At 36.3% G+C, this 26,378-nt stretch overlaps 1 protein-coding gene across 3 annotated transcripts in view; it reads left to right on the top strand.

The window, feature by feature from the left end:
- Nucleotides 1-610: 610 nt before the first annotated feature.
- tnrc6c2 (trinucleotide repeat containing adaptor 6C2) overlaps nucleotides 611-26,378 on the top strand; it is a 71,401-nt gene continuing 45,633 nt past the window's right edge. For 2 of the 3 annotated variants that reach the window (XM_048198098.1, XM_048198097.1), the window contains exons 1-2: nucleotides 611-1,375; nucleotides 23,018-23,118. In XM_048198098.1, the coding sequence (XP_048054055.1) occupies nucleotides 23,056-23,118 (63 nt within the window). In that variant the 5' untranslated portion in view covers nucleotides 611-1,375; nucleotides 23,018-23,055. The remainder of the gene's footprint in view (nucleotides 1,376-23,017; nucleotides 23,119-26,378) is intronic. The other variant, XM_048198096.1, reaches the window with a different exon arrangement.

The raw sequence follows: 26,378 nt of genomic DNA, 5'->3' as shown, positions 1-26,378 counted from the left end.
AAAAAAAAAAAAAAAAAAAAAAAAAAAAAAAAATAATAATAATCCTTAGAAGAACAAGAGGGCCCTGCGCGAATTTTCGCTTGGGCCCTAATAATCCTTAGAAAAACAAGAGGGCCCTGCGCGAATTTTCGCTTGGGCCCTCATAATCCTTAGAAGAACAAGAGGGCCCTGCGCGCTTAATTCGCTTGGGCCCCTAATAATCCTTAGAAAAACAAGAGGGCCCTGCGCGAATTTTCGCTTGGGCCCTAATAATAATCCTTAGAAAAACAAGAGGGCCCTGCGCGAATTTTCGCTTGGGCCCTAAAAACTAACAATAACAATAGGTGCCTAAGCACCTTCGGTGCTTGGCCCCTAAAAACTAACAATAACAATAGGTGCCTAAGCACCTTCGGTGCTTGGCCCCTAAATAGATAGATAGATAGACAGACAGACAGACAAACGGATTGATGAATGGATGGATGTCACCCAGTGTCAAATGAAAACACGCAGTGTTTGTTTGTGTACAAAGCGTGCAGTGGTCTCAGCTGAACGCCCATTCCAGCCCTGGTGAATTCAACTGGACGCTTTGAAACCTTTTATGGGCGGTGCTCCGCTGTAAAACCAGTATGCTTGCTTATTGGTTGGTTAAACGTCATATGGAAATGATTTCAGTGGCGAAACCCCTCCCACCGTAGTTGTGCTGCAAGTCTGCTGTGTTGATACCGAACAAAATGGCTGCAGAGGCTTGATCCTGACCCGACACTCTCAGCGCTTTCTCCGGACACTCCGCACTTATCCCTGGATATTTCCGCTGTCGTTTTAAAAACGTCGCTGGATTTCTTCACACGACTGCAGCCAGGCTGCTTGCCACATTGCTCGCTATCTTTATTTTTGCACTTTACTGAAGCAGCTTGCATCGTATATGTCAGTCTACTAGACAGTAGCAGCTTCAAACTGCCCTCTTCTTCATTTTGCACCATAGATCAGATGCTATTACTGATGACCAATTTATGCCACTGTACTTAACCAACTGCCTCGCCGTTTTCATGTAATTTTTCTGTCTTTTCGAAGGTATTTGGTAGCGTCATGTAAATGTCGTCTGCTGATTTTCCTGCATGCATGCATGCATGCATCTATAATCTCCATCAGAGCCCAAAGCTCTGAGTCTGCATAGAGATTTCCATTTGCATATTCAATTCTGTGTTTATTTTCATTCTGCTGCCTTTTTGGGATACTTTCGGAAGTTCGGCTGCTCATTCAGTACAGTGTTACTGGGGTCTGTCTGTTTTTACGGGTACTTCTTTTTCGGAAAAAAGGCCTTTTTGTACCGCTGTGCGACATGCAACACCATTTTTTTTTACTGAAAGCTGCCAAAGCTCGACTTGTGAACAAAAAGGTAAGTTGAGATATTGGCTCTCTCTCAGCTGACTTTTAACATCTCTGACTGCAACCAATGCTGTCTTGACAGATCACTAGGTTTAATATTTGATCATACTGTATCTAAAACGAGCTGTGAGTCTAATCCTTTAGAGACATTTGTGTGCTGTACTATAGTGGTTAAAAATCTAGACTGATACCTAAAAGCATGTTGGCTAACTGAGCGACTTGACTGACCATAAAGAAGCTTAACCAAGTTACTGCAGGTACAGTAGCTGAGCCTTTAATGTGTTTACTGTTTGTTTGGGTTAACGCGTCCTATAAACGATAACTTGATAATTTTTTTTCCAACTGCTGTTTAGTCGTGTGAGCAGCTATCATATCCTTTATTTAGACTGTAAGAAGTTTTATATATATATATATATATATATATATATATATATATATATATATATATATATATATATATATATATACACATTATTTTTTTGCAATTTTGTTTCTTGTTTGTTTGTTTATTTATATGTATATACTGTGTATATACTGTGCCAATACGTCAGTTTAGTTAGCCTACCAAGCTACCACAGTTGAAAAGTAATAAACTATGTAGTGATACTGGTATTTTGTTGCAAAGTTTATAATGCTACTTTCTCTGTTAGTCATACGCTCTGTCAACATCGGGGAAAAAAAAAAATCTAGAATAGCAATTTTGTGCGTGTGTGTATGTGTTTTCCTTTGCTGAGGTGTTACAAAATGAAGGTCTTGATGGGCCCCTTTTACTCAAAATATTAAAGATTCAGCTAATTAGAATCTGTGTACAGCTAACATCACATGTTTCTGATCCTATTACACATTACAGTTAAAACCCTCCAATTAACAGGTTCATCACTGCTGCCATATTCCTTCCTTCACACTGAAAAACGGTGTATGAATTTACCATATTAAATTTCTGTTGATTATATGATTTCCAGCATGGAAACACAAAGAGGACAGCCTTTAAAGTTCAGTGTAGCCTACTGACATATTTTTTACGGTAAAGAGAAGAGAAATCACTATGAGACTGTAAAGTATTGGCTTTGTTGACTCAAAGTCATCTAGGATTAGATGTACTATAGCACAATTCAGCTGTTTATATTCAAATACCCAGGGTCATTGGATCACCTTGTGAAAATAAATAAATTTCACTATGCTAGTTAGTTCAGAGAAGTTGAATATTTTTGCTTTTTAAGATGGAAAAAAATAAATAAACTGAAATAATTTTTGGAAATCTTTGCTCTTTGAACACTAGGTTTTCAGATTTATCATCCTTTATCATCTTTCTCTCCTGATATTCTAGTACTTTTGTAGCTTGTGTGCTTAATTGAGAACCATAATTTCATTCTTTGTTCTCTTGAATATCATGTCACACTTGGCTGATGCTAGTGATAAAATGAATTGGGCTATTCACTTGTAATTCATAACCCATCTATCTACCCTTTAAGTGTGTGCTTCTCAGCCTTAATTATAAATCACACCAAAACGGGGAGCTCATTTGCTCCAATACACTCAGATACAGCTCCCCCCATTGTCTGGGTCTAAGAAACCACTGCCCTTCCTGGCGCTGCAGGGGATTGGGGTCAAAGTTTGGAGGCGTGAGACGCCAGTGTTCAGCCTGTGTCAAAAAGGCAAAAAGGGCAAGCCATACGGATGAGCGGTCTCTCTCTGGACTGCAAGGGTACACACAACCCCCCCTGAACTGCAGAGCTTGTAAAAGCAGACCTGTGGCTAATGTTTGGAGACGGGGAATTCTGTGTCTTTCATGGGATTCTCTGTGAACATTGTGGCTTTCTATTTGGTGTCTAGCCCCACTTTATAGCTGGACATAATTTAATCTTGGTCTCTGTGGCTGTTCGCTGCTGTCTTGCTCTGATAAAATTAGAGCACATTGTTCTTGTCTGCTCAGATTTCAAAGACTGGCTGTGGTAAACTCTCCTTTGCCGAGTTCAGTTTGCATTTCTGTAACAGTAGCATCATTGCTTGATTTTCGTTCTTACCTTTGTCCAGATTTTTTTTTAAAGGATGTATTTTTCCTCAGGCAATTGTGTTACAAACCACATCTGTAATTGCTTAAATTAAAATAAAATATCTCAAGAGGTTAAATAGAGCTGCCCTGGCCCCTGTCTTGTTATTAGATATTTAGCATTTAACTGAATTCTTAACTTAACTAAATCTTTTAGCAGACAGTTTAAAAAGGAAACTCCTCCCTGATGTCAAATTTAGAGGGTATTATTACAGGGTCTTTCCACCCATATCTCTCTCATTACCTCATCGCACTATGGTACAATTCAGTTGAACATTGAACCCTCTGATGTAAGAGGCTGAAATCCTCTTGTCCGTGTGAGAATGGTGTGCCACGCAGCAGGACAGGATGGGGTACGGGTAAGGGCTAAGAGTTGGAAAAGAAAGGATTTTTGAGTGTTGGCTAGTGTCCCAGAAAATTTCCTTTCTGTGTTGCAGGGTCCAGGGCATTTTGCTATAAAGCTTCATGCCTCTGAGTCTTTTGTGTTTGTGTATGGTGCTTGTTTGGGATTATTGCATTTGCAGATTACTACAAAAAGGGTTTTCATTACATAAAAATATGAAATATAGTTTTAATTTGTAATAAGCTTGTTTATAATAATAATTATACATTTTATATAATGAGAATGTAACCCCTGATATTAATTTAACAAAATAACAGTAAAATAATGGTATATGATGCAAGATATGATTTTTATTTTTTTTCAACCTATTCTAATTGATTTTTCTACATAAATTATTACATTATTACACAAATTATTATTATTAATCACACATTATTCTTTGAATTTATACAAAACTTGTGTTAGCCACCTGTAACTTCACCATGCAGCCAAATACTTAAGTTTGCAAGGTTTAAAAGACATGTGTTTGATTAAAGAATGTCAGTGACAACACAGCATTGGCCCATAGGGCAAGTGACAGTTTTGTCAACTGCTATCAAGCCATCCCTATCATTGAGCCCTAATTTGTTGTAAATAATTGAATGTGCTGTTGCGAGAAACAGCAACGAGAGTGTTCCTCTAAAGATACCATCATAAATGTGAGTAGGGATGTATCAAAATGAAAATTTGGGGCAGAAACCGAAATTTCAGAATTCACTTGGCCGAAGACCGTAGCCGAAATAAATTAATAATCAATTAATTATTCAAACTCATTTAATAATCAGCACTCGATTAGCTAAAACTGAGTTGTACAAACATTTAAATTGCACATAATACAGTTTTTATATAAACTTTTTAATAAACTGTTTCTACTCCTGTTTGTTGGTGAAATATAACCATTTAAACAACAATAAACTGTAACAACTTGTTTTCATGGCAGATTTATTTAAACATACATTAAATAATAAAGACATCATTTAGAGATTAAGTAAAAATATAATGAATATAATAAAATGCATACATTTAGCAAAATGCTCTTCTTCTCTTTTTTCCAGATAACAAATGAATTTTTGGACATTGAATAGCTTTCTTGAAGTAAATGTAATGTTAAATGACGTATAGCATACAAGCTGTTTTACTGACGTCTTTCTCCGGTTGAAACACTAATTGGGTGATTACATGAGATAGGATTTATTTTGGTAAGTTGTAATGCATCTTTCAACATAACTTTTAGTGTTCACCAATGTGTATTTCGTGCTGTAAACAATAGGGGTGTGACGAGATCTTGTGCCACGAGATCTCACAAGATTAAAATGCGATGAGATTCCTCTTCGAGGTAAAAAGCTATCTCACGATATTGCCATAGCAGTGTTTGAAGGTGAAATTAGGAAAGATTATGCCACCGCTATGTTGACATTATGTCTCCACTGTCGTTTTACTTCTTATATAAATAAAAAAACATTTAATTTAGTTGGATAACGGTTGCTTTAATCCCATCTAGCTCATCCAACCCACGAGCTGCAGAGTCATTCGTAGTGCAGTGTGACGAGATGAGAAGATCATTGGCGGAGGATTCGTTGCACAACAGAACCTAAACGTCTGACAAATGTCTTATCTTGTATAAACGAGAGTGCGCATTAAAACGTGATTTCAATATCCCGCATTTTGAAAGCGGCTCCCTGATGCATGCAAATATCTCCCAATATGAAAGCGATCTTAGGCTGGGTTGTGTAGTTTTAACCATTTCTTAGCTCTGTATCATGCTTGAAGAAAAATGTTTGCACTTGAGACTAAGAGAAAACTTGTTATTCATTTTTTTTTTATGCTGTTTTTTTATTTATTTATTTATTTCTATGATCAATTTGTGGAAAGGAGTTCAAGCTTATATATTATGTACAGTTATAAGATCTGAAGAGACTCATGAAATCAGAGGAGAAAAGTCAATCAGTTGAGTTTGTGGCAAAACCTTTTACAGTGCTTGTATATTTTTGTCTTTTACTGCATGCATGTGATAATTCATACTAAGAAAGTAGAACTGAAATGACATTCTTGATAAGATGATTAGTTAAAACAATTCAAATGGAATCTCTGGGTACCTCCCGATACGATACGATACACTAGAGCTGCACGATTCTGGATAAAATGAGAATCGCAATTTTTTGGTTTCAAATAGAGATCACGATTGTCCCACGATTCTGAATATACAACCAAACAAAATAACATGTAATTTAATAGAGGTTCTGACAAAATACAAATTGCTAGACTCTAATTTCTGGAAAACTTTTGAATGAATTTTTAAAAAAATGGTTTTGAATGAATTCAATGACTCATTAATAAATACTTGTTTCATTACTGGATGAATCAGTGTTTTTGAACCAATCTTTTGAATGAATGAATGTTCCTTTTAACAATGACAAAATAAAGATCTATCTATTTAATGATTCAATGAGAAATACATATTTTAAGTCACTTGTCGCCACCTAGTGGAATAAGATTGATACAACCGTTATTTGATGCGCCAAGTTCGTTTCAAAAGGTGTTTGATCGCTATAGTAGACTTCAGTGTTTATATACTAACTTAAAACTTATATCTCAGTACTTCTCTGATAATTTGAATATTTGCAACATAGAAAAATCTAATGTGTGGTTCAAAACTGCTCTCTCTGGCTCTGGCAGCACGAACTATTTGAATGTTCCGGTATGATTTTGTCAAAGGTTTGAAAGACTCGGGTGAATCGTTGTCATTAATAAAATAAGATTGCGTGGGTGTTTGAATCGAGATTGCGACCTTTTTACGATTAATCGATACACGGCTCACAATACAGATAGTATCATGATACAGCAATTCTGCGGTAATCGATAAATTGCTAGACAATCCTATAATGATGCATCATGATATCTGACTATGAAAACAAAATGCCTGTGAAAAGGTTAAGTGCAGGTTTTCTCTTTATTCAAGGCCAAACTGTTGTAAAAAATGTAGGGCTGTAAATTAAATGTAACATTTATTAAAAGCTTTAACTTTTCTTTGTGTATAAACTGACACATTTAACTGCTTCAACTTGTTTTAAGTTATATAAACCTGGTACATTTCAGAATTTACCTAGAGTGCTTTCTCAACCTTCGCTCGTCTCATCATAAAGAGCTGGAATATACAGCCCCGCACATGACATGCAGGAAAAAAAATTCACAGTTCAACATTCACGGTTCACAGGTCGCATCTTTTACATGCTCAAGTTTGTTATTGCAAATGTAGACGCGCAGCAAGTGCGCACACTGCACATGTCTGCAGCACATTACGGCTCCGACAAGGTTTGGTCCATCGTCCATGCTGATCATAGGTGTTCAGGGTGGGTTTTTTAGTTTTCATCTCTATAAATATATATAGCTGTAAAGCTAATACAGTGGCTGGAAATCGGTTTATCCTTTGCTAAACTAACTTGTCTTCATAGAGAACACGGTTCGTGATTGCTTAGCACGCGCTTTGGAAAGAAGATGAAAATGGCGGCCTCTTTTCCGAGCATTTTTAGATGCGGAGTGCAGGGAAATCTATTTAGAGTGCCTTATTTTATTGATTGAAATATATTGATATTTGGCGCCAGCATATCGATTCTCCGACAATGATATATTGCCCTATCGATATTTTGTCCCACCTGGCCTTATTATCAGACTGAGGAGCCAACTTTCACCTGAGCATGTGGATATTCTTTTTTTTTTTCTCAACATGAACATTTGAAACAATATAAACACGATAATCATATGCTGACTCGAGTGTATATGTACGCTCTGCACGATAACTGTTAGCTCTGCTTCACCTTAAATCTGTTTGTTCAGTATATCTTTTGTTTACACATTGTTTTCAACTAAAAGAAAATCCCAAATCTCTGTTTGTGTCACTGATTTCGGATCTATAAAATCTATTTTGGTAGCCGAAATTTTGATCAAGGCTCAACGCCAAGGATTTTTTCTACAGTGGTTAAAATTTTTATGTTCCCCGCCAAAATTTTCACCGGCCCTACCCAAAAAATAAGTAAAAAGAAAAAGAAATTTCACAATTCTTGACTGATTCCAATTTCAATACCACAGCATTTTTTTTTTTTTTTTGCTTTTGTTGTTGGATTAACATGAATGGCACAGATGGCAGAAGGAATATATCAGGCTGCTGTCACTTTAAGTCAGTGGTCTCAAACTGCCGGCCCGCAGCTCCCCCTCCCCCTCCACCCGACCGCAACTGATCTCAAAAATAAAACGTAATCCAGCCCACTAAATTATTATTATTATTATTATTATTATTATTATCCAAGAATGACAAAAAAAAGCACGCAAGCAGATTTGATGAGAGCTGGTTTGGGGCTTTCGTAGTTTATTTGAAAGTGAAAGTGGATGAGGAACACAGACAGTTTCAAGAAAGATGGACATTGCAGTATTTTTTTCGTGGAGTTTAATGGAAATGCTACCTGTCTGATATGCAAAGAGCATCTTATTTAAAAGTACTCATGAGTAGTGAGTAGTACCGAGCTGCGGATTCTAGCATTGCGTGCTCATACTTAACTCATCAAGAATCAGTGAGCTACTCTGTGTCCTCACTAGATTCCGACTAATTATATAAATCATGGTTGTGCAAACATGGATTTTTTTGATCCGGTATATATGTGCATTGTTTTGGATGTATCTCTGTATGTATATGCGTGTGTGCTTCTTTATACTATTTCTAATTAACACTTTATCATCTACATATACTATTTGTATAATTGAATTTACTTGTTTTTCCTTTTCTTTTTTCTCTCTTTTTTATTATATGCATCTTATTAGTGTAATTGTATACAAAGACTGTTCCTCCGGGGGGGTGGTTATGGTGGGGGGTGGCTACTTTATTTATTTTTATTCTTTATTATTCTATTTGTCTCTTTCCTCATTTAGTTACATGTGGGAAAGAAATGTGTAAAAAGGGAAAAGGAAAAAAAAAAAAACAATCAATGAGCTGCCAGCTACGGCAGTATGTGCGTAAGGAAGAGATGGGGCTGTGCAGATTGCGTGCCTCTCTATATGTTCAAGTAAATAAAAGGGTGTGGGAATCCCTGCATTATGAATGTGGTGCTTGCGGGAGTTATTAACATTGTATACAATTGCAATACTCGCAACCTCACGCCAAATTTCAGGTCCTGTAGACAGATATTGTAGTAAACAGGAGTCCGAAATTTACCTTAACATGTTTCTTCAAATTAGAGAATTAAATGCTGGTATTTTGATTGAACTGATGCTTAAAGGATGTGCTTCTACAGCAGCCATGATTAACAGCAGTTGCCGCCAGCTACTGTGCTGTGGTTAAAGTTTTCTATGCGCAATTTTATTTTATGGGACCATTACTCTCTCCCTAGCTAATCACATTGATGGATAAAAATAACATTTAACAAGCATATAATGACCACAAATGGATGAAAAATAATGGAGTAAAAGTGCAGTTATATCACTTAAAACACTTGTAGGCTTCTCAAGTAAAAATACACAACTACTTAAAGTACAATTTCTTATAAACTACTTTATTACAGTTACTTGAGTATTGGTAATTTGTTACTTCACACCCCTGCCTGCATCTGTACAGCGTCTGTGAAGCTATGAGTATAATTTCAAAAACGGCTAAGTCATCACCTTGTTGTTGAGAAATAGGCTTATAATGTATAGCTTTCAGTAGTGAAGCTGTTTTATTTATACAATTCATAGGGCAGAGGTTGAAAACAAGTTTCAATGCTCTTGAATGTTTGTGTGTGCAATCTCTTACCAATATTTAAAGTTTCCACCTCAATATTGCGAGCGCACACAAGCATACGACATTAAAAAGCTATCTTTGTGGGTAAACAATTTTTGTGTCAAATGATAGTAAAAAAAAAAGATTTTTGGTGCAAGTGTAAACACAGCCTGAATGGTTAAAAATCACTTGAATGTTTAAACTGACAAGACTTAAAAACACGTGCAAATGATAAACTTTCATGACAACGTTGCAAGTTAGGCAAGTGACAATTCCATTAACTGTTTCGAGCATCTATCACGCTGGCCCTGGACCATCAGGCAGTCCTTATTTTCAAGCCCTGTTTGGTGCATCCCTAAATGTGAGAAACCTTTTTTTTTTTTCTTTCTTTTGAAGAAGTTTTTAACAAAGTTAAACCAAATATAGTTTTTCACAAAAATAAATTGTGAACACCTGATAAAGTTTTATCATACATTTTTCTCACCATGAAAATAGCCACAGAAGCTGGCATGGTGTTAAAAAACAAACAAACATCAAGCGTAGCTTCTGTTCTGGCAGGTCACGTCAGTTAAGCTCGCATCATTCCCAGGTGACTTGCTGCACTCCATGCTAGAACATGCTCCATGCCCAGAACAGAACAATACAAACAGTCAATACAAACTCTATGCAATTATCAATCATATTTAACGTTAGTGGTCCTGACAGAAATCCCTAAATGTGAGATTGAGAGTAAAAGACAGCTTCAACAAAGCTCTAGTTCAAGATGCAGTAGAAAGCTTATGCTGTCTGTTTAAAGTTCTTTTATGTTTTCCTATCATGATTTTGGTTTCAAGAATTTAACCTGAATTCTTGTATACGTCAGTTGTATTGTCCTGTGTATTGATTCAATAGTGCTCTCAGATGTACTATTAAAGTGAGTGTTTTCCTTTCTCTATTTATAAATACTTGTTTGCCTTTTATTGTGCTTTGTACCCCTGACAGGCTGTCAGAGGCAATTGTCTGTTCTTCTGTGTGTGGCCTCTGTGGTAGCTGTCAGTATAACCTTCAGCATGAAAGGGAGAACCATTTGGGAATGATACTGATTCCATCTCCTGAACCTGTGTGATAGTGTCTTATCCAATTTCACTTTGATAAATTTGATCAGAAAGTAGATGACATTGATGATTTGACAGCTTAGACAGAGATTTTGTTCCACTGTAGGACAATCCTGGCTTATTTAACCTCAATTCCGCTATATGCTGCTATAACTTCTTAAACATCACATGGTAACTTCTTTAAAGGTACAGTATTCAATGATGATTTGGTTTTGGTCTCAATTTGGTTGCAGTGAGAGAATTGTTTACCTAAAACAATAACTTCTAATAATAATCTACTTCCCAATCATGTTATTCTAAACATTTGTGTTTGTCTGTGAAACACACCATGCAAAGTTTAGCAGAATGTTGACTCTTCTCTTTAACATACAGTTAAGTGAATTGTAACAAGCGGCTGTCAATGGGTTGTAACTCATAGAGGTATTGCAATTTGCTGCAACGTGCATGCGTCAAATGCCTGTGTACGCGTAAGAGTCAAGTATACTTTGCAAGGATGTGAGTTCGACTGTGTGCATTACACTGAAAATCGTGTTTGTTTTTTGTTTTTTTGGTGTGTCACCCCAAGATTTGCCCTTGCTTACTTGCTCTGCCAAAATTTGCAAAAAAAAAGTATGAAAGTATAAAAAGTATAAGTATAAAAAAAGTAATAAAAAGTAATGTTCGATGCATGCAATCTTGATGTTTTATTAACAAAGTCTGGGAGGGGCAGGTTCAGATAATTAACCTAATTAGCACAAGTGGAGAGCATTCAGTTAATCAACTCAACCAATGACAAGAGGTATAAATACAGCAGACTTACCTCTGTTCATTGACAGTTTATCAGCATCCCTCCTCACTTCTAGTTCTATCTATTTTTACCACAACCGGGGGGAGTACTCTGGGTTCAGGCCAAAATTCTGAGCTCACAGCCCCAAGGACAGCACACCAAATACGACTTTTACTCTGTTTAATTATATGTACATGTGAACTCGTAAAATAACGTTATGACACCTAATTTCATATCAATTTTGATAGCACAGCAAAAACTAGCCTACTAGCCATAACTAGAGATCGACCAATAATTGGTTTTCCCTGTTTTCCAGATTAAGCACTTTCCCATAATCAGGTTTTGGTTTTGTAAAATCGGATTCACTGATAAATGCCATCTTGTGGCCGTTTTGAGAATTGCGTGCAAGACCGCCATTAAACCATTGCCTCTCAGGGGAGATGAGTCAACAGCTGTGTTAAAATGTAAAAATAACTTGTTTCCCTTAATGAATAAACTTTATTTAGCATAACAGCCATTAACACACAAATGAGATGTTATATAAATGCTTGACATGTTATATAAATGCTTGTTTAAACTTGGTGCTAAAAAAAAAAACAGATGAACGCACGGAGTCACGAAATGTAAAGTCCTGTTCCAATAAAGACGTAACTTTACATGAATTAAATAAAAGAACTGAATTTAATTCTCTCTCTGTTGTCTATGCTTATCGTTAGTCTCGTGAATTTACGTTCGTAGTGCCATTCACTCACCGGGCTGATGCTCAGATGCTCCAGCATGGCCACCGTATGCAGCTTTTAACACGATCCACTCATGTGAAACTCCTTAAATTATATTAACATTTACTATATAATCTTTTTCACTAATAAACATCTAAATAATTACAGCTCTGTGGAAATAAATTTTTTCTCGGTGAGAAAAGTTCTGTTGTGTTGTTTAATGCTGCTGTTATAAATAAAAAGATGCAACTGGGATTAAGCTACACTAAAGTACAAGTAGTAATGTTTTGTTTTTTTTGTTTTTCCCAGGCAGTTTAGAATGTTTTATGCTTTTTAAAAATTTGTTAGAATTATTTTTACTTTCTATATTTGTTACCTGTTTGTTTCAAAGATTTTATTTACAGTGGACTGTTTAGGTGTTGTTTTTTTTTTTTTTTTTGCACTCTTTCAGACTCTATTTATTGATGTTGAAGTGTGTTTTGTATGCATGGAGGGAGCGACATTGCAGAAATGACAGTATCTAAAAAGTGTTAAAGTCACCCTGTGGTAAAAATCAAGTTTTTAATGTTGTGTATGTCTATGTGGTGTTTTTAATCATGTGCATATTCATAAGTCAACACCATTGCTGAGTATTTTCTCCTTAAAACTGCAGTGAACCAAAGACAGTCTCAAAAAAGTGGTTTGAAATCGCTGGTGTTTCTGACATCACAAACAACCTTGTGGAGGTGGGGCTAATTTACATATTCATAGAACCACGTATACTAAATGAGGCAAGGGTGTAGAGTTACATTCAAGCTATTTTTAGGCATGAAGAATTTAAATAAAAAAAATGTTTAAATATGTCATTTTGGTGATCCAAGATGAGTTTTAAGGGATACAAATGACTGCAGAGAGACCTTAAATAAAACAGTTTGTTCAGTTAAGGTGCTGTTGTTATAATTCATCAAAAACAGAAATAAAACAATAAATAAATATCGGTTCTATTATATATTGATTATCGAAGACATAAACATGAAAATAATTGGTATCTGTTATAAAAAAATCGATATTGGTCAATCTCTTAGCCTATATAAATTTCAAATAATTAAAGACACGTAAAGAGTCATAAAATAAAAACAAATGATCAAGTTATGAGCAATAGCACAAATAAATACAATATAAAAAACATACAAATAAGTGGTTTTCAGGGAGGTCTAACAATAGTTTTCAGGTACAGAAACTGAATAAAATAGGCCTAATCAAATGTAAAATAACACTGCATAGGCCTATTCTTCAATGTATAAATTAAATCTAGATTATTCCTTATTAAAGTTACAAATGTTATTCAGTCAGGAACAGTAAGTGAGTTTTTTTTCTTTGTCCTTTGATGTTTGATTAACATTAAAAACAGACAGCTGCTGGTATATTAGGCTGCTGTCACTTCAAGAGCGAATGCACGGATCTAAAATACTGTTACGTATGCATTTTCTCTCAAGATGGGTATTTTGACAATTTTGTGTGAATTTGTTCATTCAATGCAAGAAGAAGTGAAACTCGAGAATTCAAGTATTTGCACACTAAGGTGCAGATTTCATACACAACTTCACAGTGCATGAGTACTGACTTGATTTCTTTCGCACGTCATCTTGCGCTTGAATATGTGGTTTAAAATTGGTTTAAAAACAAGTGCAAATGATAAACTTTCATGAAGATGCAGCACTGGCATGATTGGCCATGTCCGTCAACCGTCCAGAGCGTCCTTATTGTCAAGCCCTGATTTCTCATGCAGAACTAATGCGTGGATTTAGACAACTTGTTTTGTAGAGTTGAATGGACTACTTTTAGCTTACTTTTATGGTGTTTTTGTCATTTTGGAGCTTGTCCAATCTAGTCCTCGTACACTTTTTGGAATATTCTTTAGAAATTCACCTTTTGTTTTCCGTAGATGAAGAAAAAACTCATAGTTCTACATGTTTGGAATTACATAAGGGTGCAATACTCACTGATTTTTTTATTTTTTTTTGGAACTTTTCCTTTTTATAGCTATAAGTTTGGTCACTCAGAGAGTCATGTTATCAGGTTGTACGTGACAGCCAAGCTTTCTAAATTTAGCAGGTAGTGCCCACCCCCAGTTGCGCATATCCTTAGCACTCAGTAAATTTAACACATAGGATGTGCTAAGCTGCTCTTTAGTTGTAGTTTGAGAAGGCCTCTTGATGACCTGGTCATTGCAGTGCACTGGCAAGGGGAGCTGCAGGTAATATTCGACTGCAGGAAGGTCAAAGGTTACGTTTTTTTCCCCTTCCCTCCTCGGTGGCCTGCCAGAAGTCCTTGTGAGTACAGGTCTCTGCTCACAGCCTCCATGGGGCTGGATATGAGTCAGGACAGCACATTCCGAAACACACCACCTTTCAGGGTGTTTTTCTGATACCTCCCATGTTCTGCCCTGTGGGTTCTACAGTAACCTTTTCCCTTGCAACTCTTCATCTTAAATGTTGCTTGGTCATGCAACTTGGGACTTTTCATTTTTGTGAATAAATCTCACACTTTTTCTTACTTTCTCATACTTTATTTTAGTTTTTAATTTTGCCTTTCAGGCATATATTCATTTTAATATGACTTTTTCATCCTCTTTCATTTCTTTTTGAACATTTAGAAAGTCTCTGTTTTCATTAACCATAGCTCAGTGTGCTCTTTAGGTCTCTTGCCCAGAGCAAGTGATATATATTTATCCTGGAACTTGGGTCATTTTCCACTGTTCAGATTAGTGGATTCTGGTGTGTTATTGGTAAAAAATGGCATTGACTGTGATGAAATCAACAAATCGCAGTTTGTTTGTTTTTGTTTTATTCATAATAATCAGTGTTAATTTTGGCAGCAAATTTTGATTTAGTTTTAGTCATAGTCTTTTGACTAAAATGCCATTTAGTTTTAGTCATATTGTAGTCATCGGAAATTGTTTAAGTTTTTTTTAGTCGACTACATCTACAGTAGATTTAGTCGACTAAAATCTAATTGTTAAATTTTAATGCATTAAGCATTTCTCTAACAATACACAGATCCAATACTGATATAGGTACATCTGATATTCCCCAAACTGTTTATGTTCACCCAACTGTACTTTGCTCACCAAAGCAGACGGTTTTTGACCGCTCAAGTGCAAAAACACACGAAAGAGCAAAATTCAGTACTTTTCAGGGATTGACACACTTATCATTGAGGTACTATTATAGTTTTTGTTTAAAAAATGTTATTAGATAAGATTTTTAGTTTTTCTGCTTTTATTGTAATTTTAGTTAAAAGTTTTAGTAATTTTTTATGTTTATGTCTTTTAGTTTTTGCTTTTAAATGTCTATAAGTTTTTATTTCTGTTTATTTTAATGCCTCAGGTTAAGCTAAAGCTTAGACACTATGAAATAAAATAAGTTTACATTTTTATATATTTATTTTTTATTTCAATTAATGTTTATTTCAAGTAATCAAGATTTCTTTGGTTTTAATTTTAGTTAACTATAATAACCCTTATACTTGTAAAATATATTGAATAATGTGTCAAATAATGTTCTTAGTCTTTCCTTCCTGTGACAGAAGATACAGTAGTTTACTATGAATTAAATAGAAATTAAATTAAATACAGTTTATTGTTAAAACAAATTAACAAAAATGACCAGGGAAAAAAATAATATATAAACCATACCGAAATACACCGTGACTCTTATTCTGAAATGTCTGCAGTCTGCACTGTAGCAGGCTACTCATGAGGGTGATAATGCATTTCTTACAACCGTCTAAAACATACTACCATTTAAACATTGTGTAGTAAACATTGTCATAATTCATCAACATTAGTGTATAAGCAATCGCATGGCATAAATATGCGCTATTCAATAATTGCGAAGCAGTCTGAAGTGCTGCTGCTGCGCGAGCCTGTAGAGCGCGCAACAGCGCCACGTTTCCCGCAGTTAGATCAGCACGTTACACTTCAAATATGCGCATCTTCCACACAGGACAGCAGTTCTGACTGGATATCTTCCCAAATCGTCACTCCTTCATTTTCGTCTCGTTTTTATTCGTTGACGAAAATTAGAGTAGATTTTAGTCATAGTTTTAGTCATTCAAAACTCATTTTTATTTAGTCATCGTCTCGTTTTTGTCCGTGAAAAAATGACGTTGACGAAAATTATGATGAAAATTATTCGTCAACGAAATTAACACTGATAATAATATTCTTATTATTATTTTGTTGGGTATGGTGACCTTGAGACATCTTGAGAGCTGACTGCATGCTCCGCTACCAAACAGTAAACACAATTTAAATTGTTGTTTGCTCATCAGGACAAACGAACAATAATTAAGACAAAAATTCACACAGAGCACTTGCTGAAAGCACAGAAGGTGACATTGTTTGGTCAAGATGTGCTTTATAGCTTTTCATGATCGTGATGTCAAATGCTATGGGATGACATCCCACCATGGTATTGGACTTCACATGTGCTTCAAGATGCAGTCACAGAGGCATTCCCGCAGAACCTGATTTCATCAAATGTAACATGTTCCTGGATCAACATCTTTGTTGATCCTGGAACAACATTCAAATCAACCAAGTTATTCAGGTAAGAAATACTACAGAATTTGAATAAACTAAAAGTAAAATATCTCTATAGACTACATTGTAAAAATTACAGAAAAAAATGTAAAAAAAAAAAAAATTAAAATACAGAATAATCCTTACAATTAAAGTTACAGTCAGACAAAAGCAGCAATTTTCTTGTTTTCTGTTTGATTGACATTAATGACAGACAGCAGCAGGTTTATATGGCTGCTGTCACTTTAAGAGCCATTGCACGGATCTAATATACTGTTGCATATGTGTTTTCTTTCTCCACTGTTTAAATTATCTTAAGACATATCCGACTGTGTTCACATGAATGCTCAACAAGCTGGGCATTTTGACAATTTTGTGTGTATTTAGGGCTGTGTATTGGCAAGGGCTTCACGATACGATACATGGGTCACGATACGATATATCACGATTGCGATATTGCGATACAATACTTATTGCGATATATACTTATACACTTATATATATATATATATATATATATATATATATATATATATATATAGGCCTAAATCAAAAATGTAAAAAAATGCAGCTTGTGGTGTACCTCCTGGGGTATTCAGGTACTGTATATATATCACATTAAATTTAACTCTTCAGAAAAATACTTAGATTCTAATTAATTAACAAAGGTATTTGTATTACACAGTGTCACTGAACAGTGAACACACTGAAATGTATTAAGTACATATTGTGTAACTGAACACTTTTAACTAAAGATGTAGATGCCACAAAAATCATATAAAATAAATTGCATTAAGTATACAAAATTTATAAAGCTAGCTGAAATAGGATGTAATAAAAAAATTAAGTGGCATAAAACTGAAATAGTATTGTAATGAGTGGAATAGAAGTGTGGCCCCTTTTATTTATTATAAATAAGTAATGAAGTGCACAGATAAATTTTTTTTAAATTCATGTGCTCTTGTAGCCTGACTACGTCAGACTTCCTACTTCCGCTCAATTTCATTTCGCTTCTGTACTCAGTCTGATACAGCCAGTGCCCAAGGAAGTCGACCGGAAGTTGAAGTCGGCCGGGTGCCGCCATCTTGTAGCAGAACTTCACTTGCGTTAGCATCCCCATTGACTCCCATTCATTTTGGCGTCACTTTGACAGTGAATAACTTTACATCTGAGGCGTTTAAAGACTCCATTTGTCCATTATTTATTTCTAAAGATACACGACAATGTATAAAGGGCTCCATTACCTTCTATGTTACATTATGGCCCCGTAGATACAGTTTTTGTAAAAACAGGCTAACGATTGCGTCATAACCACTCGACTCTCTGTCGCACAGTAGAGAAATTACCGTACAGACAGGAGGAGAAGCTCGCAGGCAATCGGGGAGATGTCAAGAGAGATGGCGTACTGGCGTTACATTTTAAAATACTATACAAAATAATTAATCAGAATACTTACTCCTGCTTACTCACGCCAAAGAACTCCCCGCTCAAGCTCGCCGTCTCTGCAAGATTAACGATGGCAGTTTTCACGCACAGCTACTAGAAGATTTACATCTGTCAGACAGGTTGCGGACGTCATCAAGCTTAGTTTGAGTCTGCGCGTCAGAAACGGAAGTGCTAAAAATCGCTAAAAATGGGCTTCACTTGTCTCAATTGAGTTCCAATGGGGTGGCTGTGTCCATTTCTTTTACTGTCTATGGATACAGCGTCAGAGCTTTGTGTTTGCCACCGGTCTGGAAACAGCCGGGCCAATCAACGAACAGAGGGCGGGCTGAGAGCTGTGACGTAGATGCTAAGCGCCGAGTTTTACATTGTAGGTTAGAGAAATCGAAAACCGAAACGACCGCGGAAATGGGAAACGAGACACGGGATGCAAACTTCGGGATGCATTAACTTCGCATAATCTGCAAAAGTCGTTTACAGCCATGTTCACTCCGGTATTTCGCTCACATCATCATGTGTTTACAACAGGTTTACAGTGGAAGTTCAATCATAGATTTGAGTTCGATGCATGATGTCTGTGCTTCGATGCGGCTGTACAGGCGGATAACATACGTCATAACTAAACGTATCTGATTGGCTTACGGGTAACCAATGATTTTAAACTTCAGACAAGCGTCCCCTAGCGAGAGAGAAAACACTTCTCTATTATGCCATTCCAGACTCTGTCTACGAAGCAAAGTGAAGTAGCAGAGTCTGGTATTACCAGGCTAGTGCTCTTGTAATCTTTAATCAAAAACATTAACCTTCCCTCCCACTCAAAACGACTCATTGTCTCTTCCTGTCACATGCTATGGCGTGAGGGTAGAGCTATCTGGAACTGCCAGCAGATCGTGACATAAGAGGGAAATGGCAAAGCTGATGATTCATTTTATAGAGATCAATGCATTAACCACCGCTGATGCCAGTCATTGGGGTGTACAGTACCCTTAAACATTGAAAGGATATTACAAAAACATTACTCTTTAGACATGGCAAACAAATTTTCAACTTCCATAGGAATGAACCGAAAACGCTCGTTCCATGCCAGCGGACATGCACCGGCAGTCATTCTCTCACGCGTATTTTCGCTGATACCCTTAAAAATCCATAGATATGCTGTCAGTTCATACTGCTGTTAACACTTTCTCTGACAAGCGGATGCAATGAGACCAGTTTTCCGGTTTGGTCATGTGACGTTCGACATATACACTATACCTCATGTATTCAGGTATATTTTATTTTCTTTTGCTCATTTAAGTTGTTTTGGTTTAATAAGTAATGCTGTTGAGTGTTGACAGTGGGACATTTGTGGAAGACAATTATACGAGTTCACCTTGAGGTTGGACTAAAACACGAACTGTGAAAATGGTTCTGTGAGTCTGACTGTTCCCTGCTGTAGCTTGAGTTTTGTTATGGCATCGTCCGCTCCAAGACCGCGACGTGAGCACTGCCTTGACTGCACAAAACGCTTCCACAATGAGAGAAAGCGGTAGTCGCGCGGTGATTACGCTTGACAAGTTGCCGTGTCCCGTGTAAAACTGCCTTTAGACGAGCTGCCTTTCCTGAACTCGCCTGTTACAGTAGGCTCTGCTATAAACAATAACGTACTGAAGTAAATTCAAAAGTTGTTTTCAAGTGTCTACTATATTTTGAGAACTTAAATTATTTTATGAGTTTAGCTTAAAAACAGCATTACATTTATCTAATTCATTACTCCCTAAAACTTAAGTGCACCCACACATTAGCTCTGAGAGCTGGATGCACTCTTATATTTTCCGCTATGCTCGCTCCTGCTTACTTCTGAGTTCATGATTTCAAGCTTTAGAGAGGATGAGTGAGGCACCAAGATGATTACCCCAAAGCACAAATAAATAACTAAAGACTGGTTGAAAAAGTCCTGACCTTAAGCCAGTTAAGCCACCTAGAGAGGGTTGTGCTGTGATGAGAGACCCAAAATTTTGATAAACCGCAACAGATTTATTGGAAAAGATGGTCCAAAATTAGTCAAAAGCCTTCTAAAGAGCTACAGGCAACATTTGGTGGAGGGTTTGCTGCTGAAGGAGGATCTACAAGTTATAAAGGGTTTGTTTACTTTGTCCACCCTGCACTATGATGTCGGCCTATTCATAAACACATGAAAAGTAAAATTTTTTGTGTGTTATTAGTTAACCCTTTGGAACCTAAAGCTAAAACTGGTCATTTTCACATAATTATTATTATTTATTTTTTTTTGGACTAACATTGTAATAGTGTGGTATCTTGCAGTTCATTTTTTCAGAGAAAAAATGGATTTCAATAAATGACAGTTATTGACCATTACTCTACTGTAGTGAGTTTGTAAATAGTATTTAAATAGACAAAAAATAAAAAATTGTTTAGAAAAGTTAGAAAACTCATAAACAAAAGAACACTTCTAGCTTGAAAAATGAAGTGTAATATATTTATACAAGTTTTTTGTCACACTGGGTTGCACAGTTTTCACTTAAGAACCTTTTTTAACCCCAGTTCTCCAGGCATTTTTACATTCCAGTCACTCAAATGTGGTGAAGCAGTTTCTATCTAATTGCACGCATAGGACCACATCACTCTCCTGGCACTTCCCTAGGGTGCTGCTTTTGCATTGTATGCAACAACTCAGACCCATACTGGCCCTCTGCAATAGGTCTGGAATGTCACTCACAGGAACAGGCAGATGATCCCATCTTCTCTCTTTGGGTCTGCCATCCAGGGGAACGCCTGTGAGCTGAGCAGCCAACAGCTTCTGAAAGTTTTGCCGTGTCATGGGCTTTGTGTAAAATGAAGCTGTTGGTCACTGCAATTTCCATTAAGTCCTGGAAAATGGTCATGGACCACTTCTTTGTTTTGCGGTGCACAGACTTTGTTCCCAGCATTCTTATTTTTCCCAGGATACTTATTGTACTGTTGAACTGCTGTTGGCCTGGGTACATGGATCCTCTTTTTTTTTTTTTTTTGCCCATCCACTGTTGTCTGCCACCTCAGCACAGTCTCCCCACTGTACACTGTGTGTACAGTTGTGCACATGGAGACCTCCCTTGTGTCCATCCACTTCAATAACAAATGGTCATCATCTCTAATCCAGTGAATAGAGCCTTTTGGTGACCTTTTGTTCAAGGCATTTTGTTTGGTAGAGGGAGCACCAACTCTTCCTTCACGATAAGTCCCATCTGGTGCAGGTGTTGAAAGAGGAGAGGGCTTGTGTAGAAATTTTCACAGTAAATCACATAGCCTGACCACAGGTAGTCTCGGTTCACCAGTGATGTTTGATTGTATTTGTCTATAATTAGGGGTTAAATTAAGATTATGAAATCAAAGCAGAAATCCTGATATTTTCAAAGGGTTCGCAAATGTATTCTTACCACTGTATTATTAAATATGGGCATATAATTATGATTTGTCCTTGTATCCAAACACTTGTAGTAATGTTTTTTTGTTTAGGTTTTAAAACCATTTAAGAGTAAACCTTGAAAATATTAAATATTGAATGTGTAATTTAGTGTATATACAGTATATCTCTTAGCCCTACTTCAAATGTGTCCAACCACATTAAAGATAATATATTTTAAAAAAATTTTTGAAAGATTGAGCAAAGTAAAACCTGGAATAAATTTTAATCTGTGCCAAGGAATCGATTCTTAATTGTTTTTGCCATTAATAATAAACCAATCAGAAATAAAGATCACATTAAGTTTATGTAATTCCTAGCTGGGACTGTATCAGCAGATGGTAATGTTTTATGAACAGCTGGATGGCTAGGCTTTGGAAAATTCCAGCACACAAAGGGTGTGGGATATTTATAAAGCCGTTCAGTGTCCCCCTGCACAAAATGCAACGGAGTAATTTCAACATGATCCACTCCGATGTCCTATCTTCTCACTCTGGACCTCTGCCAAGAGGTAATGTGAATGGCAATCACTCAAACACCTGTGTTCTGATTGGCCAGCAAAAGTAGGGAATAGATTACCAACCAATAGGAGATGGTTGGGCCAGAGGGCAAATCAGGACAGCGGATTGGCAACTCTAAGCATTGGTGCAGCCATTCCATGGCTCTCTGCCAGTGCGTTGTTCTCATACAATGCACTGTTGTCACTTGCAGTCTTCCTGACTCACTGATTGACAGCTTTTCCATTACAAACTGGCAACACAACAGGACACCTTTTCCATTTTTTTCGTATATTAATTTGCTTTTCATGGACTAATACCTCACTCGGACCTTTATGTTTGCACTGTGGAAAATGTGTTTAGATTTGCACTGATAGACTGTGCACAGTCTTACATTGGGAAAGATAAGTATCATCTGTCCATTTGCCATTGTCATGCTAATACAGTGCAGTCAAAATACCTACTGGCACCGGCAAAATGTAGATGGACCCCTGTAGCACAATCAGTTTGCCAAATCAATGCACAGTCAGAGTGTTATCAAGGCCTTTGAGGTTATTTTGTATTGGATTTGGGTCACTGCAGTGTGGAACTGAACTAGACTCACCACAAAGACTGGTGTCCTCAGGTTGGCCTTGGATGTTCTCATTGCTTTGATGGGCCTCAGAAACCATTACCAGCTTCCAGATATAGGAAATAAAGGCTTGATTAATAATAAACCCTCCCGCCCTTCTCAATTTAGATGATTTTTCTCTGGATGAATAAGTAATAAAGCTGGATTTGGAAATCATGTTCTTTCACTGTCCTAATCTTGCAGGTACTATTAGTCCATAGGGGTGTCTTTGATTTGATTTTGATTTAATTTTGAACTCTTGCATGGTCTCATGGCTTGGGTGGTAGTTTGATTCTTCCATCCTGTCAATTATTAACCATTCACATGTGTTTCTTCTAGCTGAGAAAAGCTGAACATCACAAGGAGAGAACCATTTGATGGAAGAAAAGAAAAAGAAAAAGCAAGAAGTTGAGACAAAGAAGAACGCTGCAGAGAAACCGGTCAGTTTGTTTTAATTCTGTTAAAACAAAAGAAAAGAAAGAAAACAAGAAGAAAAAAACACTTCTCACTGTCTAGCCAAAAATACAGATTATTCTTTTTTTATGATAAGGACAATGATGACTTACATAAACCACCATTTTCAAATGCTACAAGTGAATTTAGCAATCCTATTATATTAGACTTAATGTACAATATGAAATAATGTTACTGTCACAAGTGGTTGAAGAGAATGCATGACACAGGAGAATATCACAGAAATCTTTTATTAACACTTAAACCAAGAGTGCTCAGGAGATCGCAGAAAAACACTAGCGAAAACAACCACTACACATAAACAAGACTAAACGAAGAACTGAAGGAACTAAGGGCTTAAATACACAGAGAGAGATAATTAACTAGAACAGAAACAGGTGCGGGATTAATTAACAACCTTGGAGATTAACGAGGGAACAGAAATCCGGCAAAGCAGAACAGGGAACAGAGAACGGAGGGAACAGGGAACAGAGGGAACAAAACACAATTTACAAGTTACAATTACATTTAACATACAACAGTTAATTTGAGTGAGATTAATGTTAGATGGTGGCAAGGATAAGCACACACAATTATCCATTATTATTATTATCCATTATTATCCACAATTATACCGACTCCTGATAAATGAAGAAGAAAAAAAAAACACAAAAAAACGATAATCCGTTATCTGATGTGCTACATATATATTGTGCATATATATCTGTTGTATATCAGTTTCAACAGATTACATTATTGGTTTAAGGGTATATCATCTCTCAAGGTTTTTTTCCTATCATGATTCTGTAATCAGGGTTTGAATCAATATTTAGATATTTTGGGATTCAGCAAATGCACATTGAGTACTTCAGTATCTTCATCCAGAACCTTTCAGATGAGTGTTCTGGAGTTGGTGTTCTGGAGTTGCTGTTCTGTACTTAAAAGGGCAGTAAGAAAAGAACAGTCTTTATAACAGTTCTGGAATGGCACCAGGGAATGTAAACTAGCATGCTGGCCTTGCTTCCTTCTCTTACTCCTCTTCCCCTTAGCCTCCTCTCTGACAGAGGGCCGTTTGTAGTCTGTTTCCACTCGATTAGCAGGCCACTGTTTGTGCCAATATGATTCGCTCAAGGCCCCTGTTGGGCCTCTTGTCAAGATTATGAGGCAAGACGTGTTTTAAGACTTGAGTTGAGTTTTGTTGTTGGTTGGTGCTTGTTGAGTCATGCTGTTATTCTGGGCTAGGTATAATTTTGAACCTCCCTCAAGGCTGAATAAGAAATCATTGTATTCAAGGAGGTGAAGTCTCAGAACGTTTGATTAGTGATGTATTTTGTAGTAGTTATATACCAATTTTGATACCACAAATATGCTGTTGAATGGGTTATATAAAAAGTTACATGAAAATATGCATATTAAATTCAAATATTGCATGTAGCCTTCAGGTATTTTTTTTATTATTTATGAGTAGGGTTTGGAATCGAGAGCCAGTTCTTATTCAGAACTCGGCCCTCTACAGACACACTGAAGCTGGAATTGCATTGGCTAGTAATTTTTTTATATATATTTTTCTCGCCAGACTTTTTACATGGAATGCAAGATCAGTGCAACGAATGCAAGAACAAATGAAAAAAGTCTACATAAATACGATAAAATATGTAAATTTCAAACACTACTAAAGTCAAGTAAACCGTTTGTAATAAAATAAAGTCAAATAATCAAACTAAAAGCAATAGCACAAATAAACACAATAGAAATGATTTCAATTAAATAAACAGTGCTTTTCAGGTTTTTCAGGTAGATCTAACAGTAGATAGACGTAGATTAGGTACAGAAATTGAATAAAGTAATCAAATGTAAAATTGCACTGCATAGTCTTCATATATAGATTAATCCTTATTAAAGTTACAAAACTTATTCAGTCAATAGCTTTGAGTGATTTTTTTTTTTTGCAGTGAGACTGTTGTTTGATTACCATTAAAAACACAGACAACAGCAGGAATATTAGGCTGCTGTCACTTTAAGAGCTAATGCACTCATCCAATATACTGTTACACACAGTAAGATTCTCCAGCTTTGTTCTTGTTGAGCAACCGAAGCGCAAGCTGTTAAAGCTCCGTCCTCTTTTGGAAAGCGGGCTGAGAGCAATAGCTCATTTGCATTTAAAGGGACACACACAAAAACTGTGTTTTTGCTCTCCCAAATAGAGGCAAATTTGACAAGCTATAATAAATGATCTGTGGGGTATTTTGAGCTGAAACTTCAGACACAGACACATTCTGTGGACAACAGAGACTTATGTAAAAGGGGCATTATAGGTCCCCTTTAAATTGTCAAGGCTTAAAAACACATGCAAATGATACATTTTCATGACAACACAGCACTGGTCCGATCGGGACAGTGACAGTTATGTCAACGAGCCCTGCATGTGCTCTCTTTCTCTCACGGTGAGTGCACATGTGTGAGAGAAAGCAACAGAGGGTGCTCTCAGCCAAGAGACAGTGCATAAAGCTCAGCAGGCAATGAAATTATATCTGCGCTAAACTTTTATTTTTTGCCTGTAACTCAATTACAGGTGACTGAAATCATACAATTTACTAGCCATTTGCTAATAAAATATATTTTTTAGTAGCCTCGTGAAATTTGGTCGCGTATGCAACTGATTTACTTGAGCTGATTATGAGCTGATTCCAATTTAACACTGTAAAAAAAAAAAAAAATCCCAGTAAAATTTACAGTAAAAATACAGCGGCTTGCCAGAAGTTTACAGAAAAAAAATACGGTAGCAACATTTTAGTTTTTTTTTTTACGGGACAGCACTTCGTTTACTGTCTATTTTACACACTGTAAAAAAATTCTGTTAAATTTATGGTAAAAAAAAAAAACAGCAGCTGTGATTTAAATTTACCATAAAAAAATACGGTAGCAACATTGTTGGTTTTACAGATTTAACTTAAACTTACAGTAAAAAAAACGTATTTCATTAACTGATATAATGTTAGTACTTCAATAGGTTGGTAAATTAATATCTGTTTTGAACTTTTGTAAATACACTGACAACCACCAAACACAGTGGGGATGAGTCACATGATGAATCAAAGCTCATCACAATTAGCTGAGAAGGATGATACTAATATATAGAAGGTGCACACAGTGTCATTCACACAAACACTAAACACCATCATGGTAGCACCCATGAAATTTTAAAAATGCAATGAACATTAATTTAACAACATTAGATGTAACATAA

Source organism: Megalobrama amblycephala, linkage group LG7 (assembly GCF_018812025.1).
Source record: "Megalobrama amblycephala isolate DHTTF-2021 linkage group LG7, ASM1881202v1, whole genome shotgun sequence".
Taxonomy (NCBI): Eukaryota; Metazoa; Chordata; class Actinopteri; order Cypriniformes; family Xenocyprididae; genus Megalobrama; species Megalobrama amblycephala.
The sequence above is the reverse complement of the archived record's forward strand: the minus strand, read 5'-3'. Positions and strand labels throughout refer to the sequence as shown.